This window comes from Aspergillus flavus, chromosome 2 (genome assembly GCF_009017415.1).
Source record: "Aspergillus flavus chromosome 2, complete sequence".
Classification (NCBI taxonomy): domain Eukaryota; kingdom Fungi; phylum Ascomycota; class Eurotiomycetes; order Eurotiales; family Aspergillaceae; genus Aspergillus; species Aspergillus flavus.
This window is the reverse complement of record NC_092409.1, coordinates 2,641,457-2,653,996: the sequence shown is the minus strand read 5'-3', so window position 1 is coordinate 2,653,996 and position 12,540 is coordinate 2,641,457. Positions and strand designations below refer to the sequence as shown.

General features: G+C 47.5%; 5 protein-coding genes across 5 annotated transcripts; 3 read left to right on the top strand and 2 right to left on the bottom strand.

Annotated features, from left to right (window-relative positions):
• Positions 1-11: 11 nt before the first annotated feature.
• F9C07_2999 (uncharacterized protein) lies at positions 12-932 on the top strand (the record flags this gene model as incomplete). Its single annotated transcript, XM_041289616.1, has 2 exons — positions 12-179; positions 240-932. The coding sequence occupies 2 exons, from the start codon at positions 12-14 to the stop codon at positions 930-932; spliced, it is 861 nt and encodes a 286-aa protein (XP_041142676.1).
• A 229-nt stretch (positions 933-1,161) lies between these two features.
• Positions 1,162-3,141, bottom strand: F9C07_1234223 (nucleotide-diphospho-sugar transferase). The gene is made up of 4 exons (XM_041289603.2): positions 2,899-3,141; positions 2,784-2,840; positions 1,532-2,701; positions 1,162-1,474 (listed from the first exon to the last, which is right to left on the bottom strand). Exons 1-4 carry the CDS (start codon positions 2,956-2,958, stop codon positions 1,448-1,450), a joined length of 1,314 nt encoding a protein of 437 aa, XP_041142675.1. The 5' UTR covers positions 2,959-3,141; the 3' UTR covers positions 1,162-1,447.
• A 540-nt stretch (positions 3,142-3,681) lies between these two features.
• F9C07_1234490 (vacuolar sorting protein) lies at positions 3,682-6,453 on the bottom strand. The gene has a single exon (XM_071507817.1). It carries the CDS (start codon positions 6,167-6,169, stop codon positions 4,073-4,075), a length of 2,097 nt encoding a protein of 698 aa, XP_071363750.1. The 5' UTR covers positions 6,170-6,453; the 3' UTR covers positions 3,682-4,072.
• A 1,061-nt stretch (positions 6,454-7,514) lies between these two features.
• Positions 7,515-9,654, top strand: F9C07_3002 (uncharacterized protein; the record flags this gene model as incomplete). Its single annotated transcript, XM_041289615.2, has 3 exons — positions 7,515-7,730; positions 7,819-9,406; positions 9,475-9,654. 3 exons carry the CDS (start codon positions 7,515-7,517, stop codon positions 9,483-9,485), a joined length of 1,815 nt encoding a protein of 604 aa, XP_041142673.2. The 3' UTR covers positions 9,486-9,654.
• Positions 9,655-10,109: 455 nt separating this feature from the next.
• On the top strand, positions 10,110-12,481 carry F9C07_1234385 (uncharacterized protein). The gene is made up of 3 exons (XM_041289614.2): positions 10,110-10,882; positions 10,952-11,933; positions 11,995-12,481. The coding sequence occupies exons 1-3, from the start codon at positions 10,733-10,735 to the stop codon at positions 12,336-12,338; spliced, it is 1,476 nt and encodes a 491-aa protein (XP_041142672.1). The 5' UTR covers positions 10,110-10,732; the 3' UTR covers positions 12,339-12,481.
• Positions 12,482-12,540: the final 59 nt, after the last annotated feature.

The window sequence follows — 12,540 nt, the reverse complement described above, 5'->3', positions numbered from 1 at the left end:
ACGATATCAACATGCGATCCAAACCCAGATCCGTGAAACCATCGGCGTACCCTGCAATACCATTTCATTCCATCCGCGCTGTGGGCTTTATTTCCACTCTGGTTGTCGGTATCATTCTAGCCGTCTTCATCTACAACCTCCATCAAGGTGGTTTCAAACTTCCTTGGGCATTCCTGGTCGTAAGTCTCGCATGACAGCCCACAGCTTCAAAAAATGTAACTAATATAAACACACCCTAGCTCCTGATAGCCGTTATCCTTTCCCTTCTTAATTACGTCCTAACTACCATAACCCACTGTTGCTATGGCCTCTCGCCGCGTCTATCACTCCTATCGAATACGATCTGTCTCCTTCTCTGGCTCATCTCCCTCGGTCTACTGAGCTGGAGCATGTCGCATACGATCCTGACTACCTGCAACGCCACATACTGGGCTACTTCTACCGGTATCACCGTTTGCCGGATATACAAGGCATTGTTCGCCTTCACTGTCTTGGGAAATATCTCGTACATCGCTGCCATCGCCCTCGATGTTATCGTACGCAGACGTCAGACTCGTCTGGGTGAGTACGACCCCATGGCCAGCAACCCGGCCTTGAACGATTACAAGATGCACGATCGCAGCAGTAGTGTTTTGTCGGGAGGCATGGGCCCTTACGGTGGACTCGAGGAACAACATCCCGCTTTTCGCTCGAATAATCACGCAGATGAAGTCTACAATGATATCCCTGCTCCGGGTAATTACGCCGGTCAGACGATGCCCCCGCCTGTATATGGTGCTAGCTCCACCCTTGAGCAGCATCATGGTGGCGAGGCACAGGATTATTATCAACCAACGCCTACTCGTCCTCGTGTCCGATTCAGCGCTTATGGACATGACGGGTACAGTCACCCGTCAGAGCAGACGCATTATGATCCTGCGGCATATAGATGAGCTATTGCGGTATACACCCTTATCCAGGTGTAACTGGACAATCACTGGGAATTGTACAGTATGGGGGGCCTGGCTGCTTACAACCGACCTGGTAATGTGTCGATTATATTAAATTCGATCTGATGTGTTACGATCTTGCAGTGAAGGGTTCATACTTGTTTTGTCCTGGCGTAATAGGTATATCATTTGTTTCAAAGATGTCGTCCGTTCTGTCAGCCTTAGATGTTGTGATCATGAATCATGCTAGATTTGTATAACTGTGGTATTTTTTCTCCAAATACTTCTTTCTCTTCAGGAGAAGCAACCGTAATCTAAAGCATTGTATTTGGCTTGAGCATGTGAAGCACATAGTTAATGCTAAGGAGGCCAAACAAAGTCCAAGGCTTGCCAGAGGTATAGATCATAATGGGTCAAGGATGAAATAAGAGATAGTATTAGTTCCAAGATATAGAAAGAAAAATATGGACCACAATTGATATTCACAAGTCCACCCAATGCTACGATTCCATGTATCTTTACATAATGACCTCGTTGGCGACATCCTGGACATGTGGTCAGTTGGGTTAAGAGAACATTTGAGGGATAGAAGAGGCACATACACGCTTGAGTTCCTTGTACGGTAGACACACACAGTTTTGCACCCGTACTTCATCACCAACGGCGCATTCCTTACCCAGGATGGTGATGCTCTGTACCTTGATGCCGTGCTTCACGATGCTGGTAGAATGGGTTCCATTCGCGATAGGGGTACCCTCGACACGGGCCCAGGCACCGACCCGGCTGCTCCATCCTATGATCGAGTGCATCACACAAGCGTCATGTTTAATCTCAGCATCCTCGAGCACGATTGAATCTTTAACACGTGCTCCTGCACCCACAACTGCACGGGGTCCAATTGAGACATTGGGTCCAAGCTTTGCCGTGGGATCAACAGTTGCGGAGGGGTGGATGAAAACTGGGGGAACAATGGTCGCGGAAGGAGGGGTAAGTTCGTCGGATTGGGCCTGGAAGGCCTTCTGGAGGTAGAGAGCGTTGGCAGGGACGGCAGAGCCGGCAGTCTTAATCTGGCGCCAGAAGTCTTTCGTTTCGTGGACGAAAAAGCGGTTGCTGTCGGCAAGGTCTGACAGAATATCCTGCTCCAGGCGAAGAACTTCGCTCTTTTCCGAGTCTTCCTCAGCAGCGACGAAGGACGACTCCAGATTCTCAGAGGACGGGTAAGATACCAGACGAGGCCTGGTGGTGCGGCGCTTGATGGCACTGCGAATGGAAGGGAAAATGCACTCGGTCGCAAACAGATATACACCGCAGTTAATGAGGTTGGAGATATGCGATTCGGGTTTCTCGACATAGTGAAGCACTCGCTTGGTATGCGAATCGGAAACTATGCATCCGAAGTTGGTGGCAGCATCATTGTTCACCCTGGTTCCAAGAATAACAGCCTCCGCATCCTTCTCCTCAAACAGCCTCAGCATCTCCCCAAGAGGGAAAGAGCAACAGACGTCGGCATTAAGTACGAAGATGCGCTCCGGTTTGCCCTTGAGAATGGCATCGCGGAAGTGGTAAAGACCGCCAGCGGTACCTAGAGATGTGTATTCGCGCAGATATTGAATGCGGAATTGAGGGAACTCCTTGGTGGAGTCTTTGATGAAGTCGCGAAAGACCGTTTCATCGTAGTAGCCGACTAGGTACACATCTCGGATATCGGGGATCTTTGCGAGGGCTTTAAGGCCGTGATAGATGATAGGATGTCCGGCAACTTCGAAAAGAGGCTAGTGATAGATCGCATCGTTCATTAGCACATGCTCGGAGACTATTCAGGGGTCATGAGGGATCAACGGAGGGGCCACCAACCTTGGGCAAATCGAGGGACAGAGGCCTGAAACGGGTTCCTCTGGATGGACCACCGACCTAGTAGTAAGTCATGTCAATTACCATTATCTAGTGACCGACTTTCAGGAGTACATACCAAGATAATAGCCTTGGTGGAGGCCACGTTGGTATGTTCCCGCACTGGTACTTGAAGCATTGGGAAAACAATGGGTGGGGTGGGGGGATGTAGTGGGTATCAAAAGGTAAGTTTGGTGATGTCGCGATGGAGAAGAGAATGAGGGTAACAAGTGATTTTGATCATGCAAAGAGCAAAGAGAGAGGTAAGTAAGGATAAGGATACGGTAGAAAGTTTTCTCAAATTAGGACCAAAACCTTCTTGGGCCTGAATGCTAAAGATGTACGGAGTCCCGTCAGGAGAAAGAGAGCCTAAAAGCGGATATTCCATAAATAACTTGGCAGTAAAATTCACCGCTTTCGTCCATGGCTTGATAGCTTCCTTCCTCTTTGGGACATTATTACGAAGGTCCATGGACGAATAGTAGCAGGAGTGAATACTCCAGCTATGATCTGCAGCTCTGCAGTGCTGGGGAGAACAGCTGGTCCTCGACCCTTTCGCGAATATGGTGATAAATGTACTGCCAAAACCGAGTCGGTGCGGGCATACCCTCACCACTACAGTGACAGTCGGATAATCCGTGATGCTAAGTCTCAGCAGATGTGGGTATTTTGAAACAATATTAGTACAAAGAATTTGCTATTGTCCTAATGTGAAGAAATTGGTCTAGCTGCGTTTCCATTACGGCCGTATCTTCAACCGTGTATTCATCAGAACTACATCGCCAAATTTGAACAAACCAGCAACCCCACGTATTTCACAAAAGAAACCCTCGCAGCATCTCTTCGAAGTATACAAAGAGCGGGGATACAAGAAAACTAAATGACCCAGGTGTCTTGACAGACGAGTGACCTAGCATACATTCAACTATATGCCTTTGGGGAGCTTTTCCGGAGTTTGGGATCTGAAGACCAAAGGTAAAGTGAACTTTTCCTCGTCTTCCTCTTTCTTGGTCGCCGATAGCCACTCTTGAGCTTGAGTAATCTTTTTCTTCTCCTTTATTAGGTATTGGCGTCGACGTTGGCGTTCAAGGTCTGGAGCCATGAGCTCTTGGCATCGTTCAAGTGACATACCATCTGTATCTGAAATATGTAGCTCTTTTTCGATAACTGAGACGAGTTCCTCTCGGCATTTTGAAAAAAGCTTGGTATGTATACCCTGGCAGGTAGAATCGACGAATCGTGAACTGGCTACCTCATAGTAACCACGAGTAGACTAGAAAGTCAACGTCTATGCAAAGTGTTAAGAGCGACAACAAGCTTACCGCCATCATCTTTACTTCTTGGAAAAACCTGTCCGGTCCAAGCTCAGCTGTTGTCAGCTTCTTGAGCTCGGCTGCCCTTTTCGACTCATTTTCTGGACACTTTCCCTGAAGTTCGAGGTATAAATCGGCTCTAGCCAGGTGGCGCCGAGTACTCAGAAAGTGGTACGCGTCCTTAGTAGCATGTTCAAGCTGCGCTGTAGCCATAGTAAATGGTTTGTGATGTTCGATATTGTAATTATCAATGGCGTATCTTGTATGTTTTTCCTGAAGTTCTCCAAGGTATTTCTCGATGATCCGTTTCAATTCCCTGAAGAGGGTCGTCTGATAGTACTGAAAAAAGACTTCTCTGAGCTGCTTCAGCAGCATTTCTTTGACTAGATTATGTGTCGCCTTGAGAAAAACTAGCATTGGTCCATCCCAATGCTGGACACTCAGCTGCCGGAGCTTCTCGAGGGCCTTGGGATCTGCCTGGTCGGGAATTCCAGCACGGCATGAGTCCTCATTAATCTCGCGGATATCTTCCCAGGTGAAAACTCGAGCAGGTTGGATGAACTGATTAAAGTGATTGGTAGAGTACCCCGAAGGCCCCGGTTTCGGCATCTGCGTGTCTGGAGGGACACTGGGCGATTTGCGCTTCACTGGTCGTGGCGCTGATGTCATCTCGCAGTCTGAATCTCCATCAGGTTGTACTGGGAAAGATGTTCGATCTGATTGTGACAAAAGCGACACTGTTGGGCGTGTTCGGATCAATGCCGCTCTAAAGTCCTGCGCTATATGGCCCCAGATCTTCAGCAGAGGGTAACCCGAAGAGCCTCCTTCAAAATTAGCACGAATTCTGTCTCCCAGATCGTAAAGAAGCTTGCATAAAATGTATAGAACATTTGCAGAAGGTGGATCAGGGAGCTCTTTGAGCTCCTCATTGATTCGAGCGGCCTTAGTATTGATTTGCTCAACTATCCCCGGAAGACACCCCTGTATTTGCTCCAGAAGTAGGCTTGAAAGCGATGTTTGAAGGCGACGAGTCCCAAACCTATCTTGGTACGGTGCTAGCTCTTCAGCCGTCCAAGGAGGTGAATCAAAAAAGTCGTCCTCCTCTTCTCGGGCTTGGGAATGTTCTATCTCTGGGTCCGGGTTGTTGCGAACAATGTAATAGCCATGTCCAAGTTTGAATTTGTAGCCCTCCAAGATATCTACCCACTGCGAATATGATTCACCTGCCTGTATTCTATCAGGCTTTGTCAGTACACCTAAGGTGCGTTGGTGAGCACCGCGCACGTTTCTCATGATGCGTGCTGCGCTAGAGTTTGTAGCGTCATCCGTCATGGGCAGAGTCAATAAAACAATACAGTTTTGTTGTGAGATGTACTCCTTGACGAGATTTTCAATGAGTAAGATAAGATATTTCTCTTCGTCCAACTCGGCCTGGCTAATGACTCCAGGAAGATCATAGAATGATAAATTGGGAAAATCGGGTGCTGAGATGTCAAGGCGTACAATGTTAGGCGAGAACTTGACTTGGTAATGCGTGTTGGTACCCGCGTTCTCTCCTGGAATATATTCCCTGGAAGACTGTCCTGGGTTCAGAATAGCAAGTTGGGCCCACTTGATGGCTTCCTGAACCTGGTCTTTTTCAGACAGGGTAATGAAGTGTTCGTCTTCCTGATCTTGCTCAATCCATGGACCAAGTGGCTGAGCCTTTCTGGGAGTTCTGAATTTTCGCGATCCATCGTACATGTATCTCCGTGATAGATATATCTGACATGCCCAAGGCTGGCCGGGCTCGCCCTCAGAGAGATTTATCTCCATTGGACACCTCGTACAAGTACCAGCACTTCTGGGAACCTTTATCTCAGACATTCCTTCTATGAGTGAGCTCTTACCAGTGCTCTGGTCTCCTATTACACAGATCTTGGGTAGAGCAATCCGGTTATCTTCTATGCCAATATGGCGGAGATCTTGTATCTTCCGGACTAGGGCCTTCATGTCGCGTGCGATCACCTGGATTGCCTTATTCTCTAATGACCTCATTTTGGATGGGGAGTCCTGAACGGTAACTAATAATTTGTTAGCCTATATCAGTAAGCATAAGGGCACTAATATACCGTCTGTGGTAGAGTAGCTAGGTGTTCCCAGTTGCGACATTTTGGCTCCTAAGGCTACATGTGTGTATCGAGATATGGAGATGAAGGTAGTGACAATAGTAACACTCGGTAAGTAGGGTGGATAACTGGGGCATAAGTGAGAAAGAGAAGTGAATGACAAATGACAAAGCATTTTGGGGGGGCAGCAGGTAAAGTGAATATTTTATACACCACGAGTTGTCAAGTGAACAGCCACCCCAGGGGGTGACCCAAAGGAGAAGATCTAGCTATAGTCAGCCTAGGAAAACTTAGACAGGCTGCTATTAATATAAAGTATTGAAACTATAGAATAATGAGCTTTAGTACGGCCATCTGAGATATTGGGATAGTGGATTTCATACCGTCACTTGTCTTATACTATCTTCTTTTTTTTACTCCAAACTAATTTTTCGATTCTGATATTCTCTGATTGTGTAGACACAATCCAATGAACTTTTAAACCAAGTTTTTCGAAGTTACCAGTTACTACATTAAATCTCTGATTGCTACTGTGTTCAATGTCACAGAATTCTCTGTGAAGTCCTTTTGTTGACTGAGATGCAACTGTAACCGTGTTGAAGCTAGGCCAGTGTATCAACAACTAAGCCAGTAGAGCCTATTGAAGCTATACTTCAACTGTACTACTCTAGTAAGCTTTCTTGACTGGTTATACCAAGCAAGCATTGCCAACACCAGTAGTTGTATCCCTTGTATACTTTTAGCCATGGAAATATGAGTACATGTTGATGGACCAGCAAAAGCATACAGAGCAAACATTCCGTGAAAAGAGATACTGGTATATATATTTTATTTTTCTCTTCTACCTTTTTATGTCTTGTCTACGATAGTATTCTCCTTTCAGTGATAATCTTGGGTTCCTCCTCTATCTATGGAGGGGCACTGGAGACCCCACCTTGATGCCCTAAGCCCTAAACCCTCGAGTCAAAATGGGATTTATAAATGACTTAGTTACAGGATGGTGGTTTGGATTTCCGGAGATAATTAAGGTAGAAAGTCGATTTCTCATGTATATCAGGCGATAATTTTATGAGAAGCTTAAGCATGAAGAATATCATGACTCATAGGAATTGTAGGATGTCATTGATTCTTAACGTGGGGTAATTAATGACCCAATGAAAAAAAAGTTGTGACTCCCGCCCAAAATTCTTTGGCTCACCCACCGAACCTCCGCCGTCTTTTATCCTCACTCTTCTCCTTGGAAGATCTCAGAGCGATAGGCCATTTATTCCACCATGTCGGAAGCTAATGCAGTTAAGGAGGCTGAGGCCTCCATGGCCAACCTCTTGCTGGACGAAGTCACTGGCGAGAAGGTTTCTAAGTCCGAATTGAAGCGCCGCCAGAAGCTCCGTGAGAAGGAAGCCAAGAAGAAGGAGAAGGAGGCTGCTGCCCCTCCTAAGCCCGCGAAGAAGACCTCTGCTGAGGAAGACGAAGCTAACCTGACTCCCAACGTAGGTTTCTTGCTCCTGCTATATAGATGTCTGCAGTGGCACGCTGAATTTGTAGATCGCTAACTCTAAGCTTTTAACCTCTCTTTAGCAATACTTCGAAATCCGCAGCAAGAGAATCAACAAGTTGCGCGAGACCAAGCAACCTGACCCCTACCCTCACAAGTTCCAAGTCACCGATGACTTGCGCCAGTTCCTGAAGGACTACGATCATCTTGGAAAGGGTGACCAGCTGCCCGACAAGACCGTTCGTATCGCCGGTAGAATCTACACCAAGCGTTCCTCCGGTGCCAAGTTGATTTTCTACGACATCCGCGCTGAGGGTGTGAAGGTGCAAGTAGTGTGCCAGGCTCAGAACGCTGCCGGCGATGTCTCTTTCGAGGCTCAGCACGAGCATCTCCGGAGAGGTGATGTTGTTGGTATTGTCGGCTTCCCTGGTCGCAGTAACCCCAAGAACCGCCCCGATGGTGAGTTGTCTATTTTCGCTTCTGAGATCGTGCTCTTGGCTCCTTGCTTGCACGCTATCCCATCCGAGCACTATGGTTTCCAGGACAAGGAACAGCGTTTCCGTCAACGTTACCTTGACTTGATTATGAACGACCGCTCGCGTAATGTCTTCGTCACCCGCTCCAAGATCGTCTCCTATATCCGCAACTTCTTCGACACCCGCGACTTCGTCGAGGTCGAAACCCCCATGATGAATGCCATCGCCGGTGGTGCGACCGCCAAGCCCTTCGTCACTCACCACAACGACCTCGACATGAACCTGTTCATGCGTGTGGCTCCCGAGTTGTACCTGAAGATGCTTATCGTTGGAGGCCTTGAGCGTGTGTACGAAATGGGTCGTCAATTCCGTAACGAAGGCATTGACCTTACCCACAACCCCGAATTCACGACTTGCGAGTTCTACTGGGCTTACGCCGATGTCTACGATGTCATGAACCTGACTGAAGAGCTGGTCTCCGGCCTGGTGAAGCACGTCACCGGCGGTTACGAGACCGTTTTCCATACCCAGACTGGCGAGGAGTACAACGTCAACTGGAAGGCCCCCTGGCGCCGCGTGGAGATGATCCCGGCCCTCGAGGAGGCCACTGGTGAGAAGTTCCCGCCAGGTGACCAGCTGCACACCGCTGAGACGGGTGAATTCCTCAAGAAGGTGCTGAAGAAGACCGGCGTTGAGTGTTCTCCCCCATTGACCAACGCCCGTATGCTCGATAAGCTGGTCGGCGAGTTCATCGAGGAGACTTGCGTCAACCCAACCTTCATTACTGGCCACCCCCAGATGATGTCGCCCCTTGCCAAGTACCACCGCCAGAACGTTGGTCTTTGCGAGCGTTTCGAGGCCTTCGTCTGCAAGAAGGAGATCGTCAACGCCTACACCGAGTTGAACGACCCCTTCGACCAGCGTCTCCGTTTCGAGGAGCAGGCCCGCCAGAAGGACCAGGGTGACGACGAGGCTCAGCTCATCGACGAGAACTTCTGTACTAGCTTGGAATACGGTCTGCCCCCCACCGGTGGTTGGGGTATGGGTATCGACCGTCTGGTCATGTTCCTCACCGACAACTACAGTATCAAGGAGGTCCTTGCCTTCCCCTTCATGAAGGAAGACAAGTCGGCGGCCGAGACCAAGAGTGCCGCCGAGGTGGTTGGTATTGAGCCCCAGCCGGAGGAAGGAATTCGTAAGTTTTTGCTCTATTAAAATACCTTTTTCTAATTGAAAGAGAACTAACATTTCGTGTCATCTTAGCCCACAAATAAATTTATGAGCTACATGGGATGATGGCTTGTTGACGACTTTTTGTTCTGCATGTTTAATTCGATGTCAACGAAGGGATGCATAGGATCAAGATAACCAATATACCGAGACAGATCGTACATCTAGGTTTACAACCTCAGAATAGAAAGGAGAGTATGATTCATGATCGACATGAACGTTTTTACTTTTCTTGCAGTTCAAAATACGTAAATACGATATATGCCTTCATTTGGTATCCCAGTAGATTGAGCCACACTGGAGCAGCAGGACTACTATTCACCGCTCAGAGCATCAAAGCCCGCCTGAATATAACTTACGCTGCCTTCCAAGTAAACCCCTTGCAAATAGACCAACTGGGGGGATGGTGTGTTCTTGTTCAGTCAAACCACCTCAAGAATCTATAACAAGTGTTTAGTCAAGTTCTGCCATCTGAGAATAGCATTCCAGAGTGATGTAGGAAACCACAAACATCACATATCCATTTATCTAGTTCTTCAAGGCAGTTTTAAAACTCTTGAGGAACTCGTTCTTATCTCTATAAAGTTTCAGACGAGTATCATATTATAACGATATCAGGAAGTGGCTTAGCTTACCCGTTTATTGAGCTCAACACGTCTTTTGACTCTTCTTCTCCTTTGTTATATAAATACAGTGAATTATCTCAGATGTCCAGCGATATCATAGCCACGACTACAATTCATTGACTCGTTCAGAGAAGGATAATCAAGGACTCTGGGCAGATGTAAATCCACTGATCGATTGATCAGATACCAATAGTCGAACCACTACATATCTTGTTCTATATTGGATAGCTATCTGAATACTGAGTCGATTGTAACCTGGTACTCACAGGAATATTGCATGTTGAAAGGGAAACTGCTAACTGTGTGAGAGAAGGAAAGACGTCACCCAGAGTGAATCGCCAACAACCAAAGTATACAAGAACTCACGGGGTCTTTCATCTGATGCAAACCATTTCTGCTCAACCTGTAAATCTCAGCGTCTCGCTTATCATCATTATTTCACATCTTCTTTTCTTTCTCCATACATCAAGTATCTACAGATCTTATTTACGTATTTGTTCCTGCAAAGTTGTAAATCCTAGTTTGTTCATCTCTACTGTTCAATTGTACTTCTCTGTTTCAAAGGTGATCTCATCGCCGTATCTAATTTGTCTTGTCCTTTTGAGGCTCCTTGATAGGACTGACGAGGAACGATTCAGACAACTGTCTCTGATACATCCATCACCATGATAGATAGAGACGAGACGGGTGACAACACAGACCCTTTCAGACAACTCCGCTATCTCCCTCCCCCTCAGACAAGCCAGTACCACCAGACCAGCCAGCATCTATTCCATCCCCAACCTATAAGACAAACTGTTGGTCCAGCTTGTCTGGTATGTTATCATTCAATCACAGCAGTTTATTCTCTCCTTATGACTGTAATATTCTGACAACTTGATAAGAGGCAGAGTAGAGACCCCAATGGAGCCATAGATTCTTTCTCCCTTCGTGAAAGCTTGTTCGGACAGGGAGAGTTGAACCCCGGTGCCAGGCACTTCACTCTTGAGAGCCAAAATATTCATAGAACCACGCCTCGCTTCCCACCCGAGTATGTGAATTGGCGGTTTGGAGACCCCATTCCCTCAAACTGGAGGATCACCGTGACGCCTCGCGCCGTTAATAGTCCTCGTCCTGAACAGCATTGTATCTTGATGCCCGATATTGGGACTCCTGAGTCCTATGAACGTTGTCGAGATATCTCCCTATCTTCCTTGTTGTGCCCACAACCAGACCGAACCGTGTTAGAGCATGCAGCGATCCTGCACCACATGAGGAATTCTGAGCCCGAATTTGTCACCGTCGGGAACCCTAAAATAGTATCTAGACCGGGCAGTGCTCGTGAAGATACTCTTATGGATTGTGGTGATCCTCACGAGCAGAGTTCCCCTAGAGAGACAACCGTTCCAGTGACCACCAATGCGCCGGACGACATGTTTCCCTTTGCTATGCCTGCGATGGGGAAGGAAGTAATACTGTGTGAGTTCGAGGAGTTGGCCACACATACGGCGAAATGCGACATCTGTAATAAGCACAATTATTCTGGAATGTCTCGCTGTCTGACCTGCGGCTGGCAGACTTGCAACCCGTGCACAATTGCCCGTGGGTATTTTCGCACTCACCATGTCAACGGCAATATTCATACTGGTCCCACTAGCCAGAATAATCTAGACGCTACTGCTAAAGAAATCTCGAAAGCGAAGAAGAAGAGCAGTCCGCCCAAGAGGAAGAAAGGCCCTATGAATGCCAGAAAATCCAAGAAAGGCCACCCAGCCAAGAATAAAACTGCGAAGAAGGTTCCGAGAACGCCATCAAAGTCCTCACTTGTGTCTAACAAAGTAGATGCTGACCAGGAGGCTTCCGCAGAGGAGATTAGTGATTCTGGAAGTACGTTAAATCCTGGTTGTGGCTAGAGTAAAAGGAACTGTTGTACTGACCCTCAGATCAGACCGTATAAAGCAAAGTGATCCGGATACATGGGACGTAGATTCTATTCTCGATGATGACGCCACAGAGTACCTGCCGGAGGATGACCAGCTGGAGGAAGAAGAGGCTAGCACTTGGAGCCCTTCCAATACCCCATTGAGTCAGGGTAGTTTGCACAACTGGAACCTCCAGCAAGCCCAACGGGGACATGAGATACGACGCCAGAAAAATATTAGGAGTCAGAAGGTTAAAACCTCAAGGGAAACTGATGCTGACACGCCTCTGACTAAATCGAAAGCCTCAGGACAGCGGACTAAAGCTCAGGCTTACTGTCGAAAGCAGCCAGGGAGATACTCTCGTTTGTAGTTGTGTATCAAGATGAAAAGATGGTCAATAAAGAATGGGTTCACCCTAGAATATCCGAGTCGACAACTCTGCACAGCCATGTTAATGCACCTCAATCTCATCCATCCCTCACTCCAAGATTATTGTTTTTGACCGGAATTTACAGTTACTAGTCTTAACGAGTGAATGGCAGTCGGATTATCGCACCGTGCCAAAGGGTTTC

What these genes read in the sequence shown, in the direction of transcription:
- F9C07_1234385 (XM_041289614.2), top strand. Translation starts at nt 10,733, where the DNA reads ATGATAGATAGAGACGAGACGGGTGACAACACAGACCCTTTCAGACAA. An exon ending in CTGTTGGTCCAGCTTGTCTG is followed by an intron (nt 10,883 to 10,951) that starts GTATGTTATCAT and finishes CAACTTGATAAG; the next exon opens with AGGCAGAGTAGAGACCCCAA. An exon ending in GGAGATTAGTGATTCTGGAA is followed by an intron (nt 11,934 to 11,994) that starts GTACGTTAAATC and finishes CCCTCAGATCAG; the next exon opens with ACCGTATAAAGCAAAGTGAT.
- F9C07_1234490 (XM_071507817.1), bottom strand. Translation starts at nt 6,169, where the DNA reads ATGAGGTCATTAGAGAATAAGGCAATCCAGGTGATCGCACGCGACATG.
- F9C07_1234223 (XM_041289603.2), bottom strand. Translation starts at nt 2,958, where the DNA reads ATGCTTCAAGTACCAGTGCGGGAACATACCAACGTGGCCTCCACCAAG. An exon ending in TGTCCCTCGATTTGCCCAAG is followed by an intron (nt 2,702 to 2,783) that starts GTTGGTGGCCCC and finishes ATCTATCACTAG; the next exon opens with CCTCTTTTCGAAGTTGCCGG. An exon ending in CGTACAAGGAACTCAAGCGT is followed by an intron (nt 1,475 to 1,531) that starts GTATGTGCCTCT and finishes CCACATGTCCAG; the next exon opens with GATGTCGCCAACGAGGTCAT.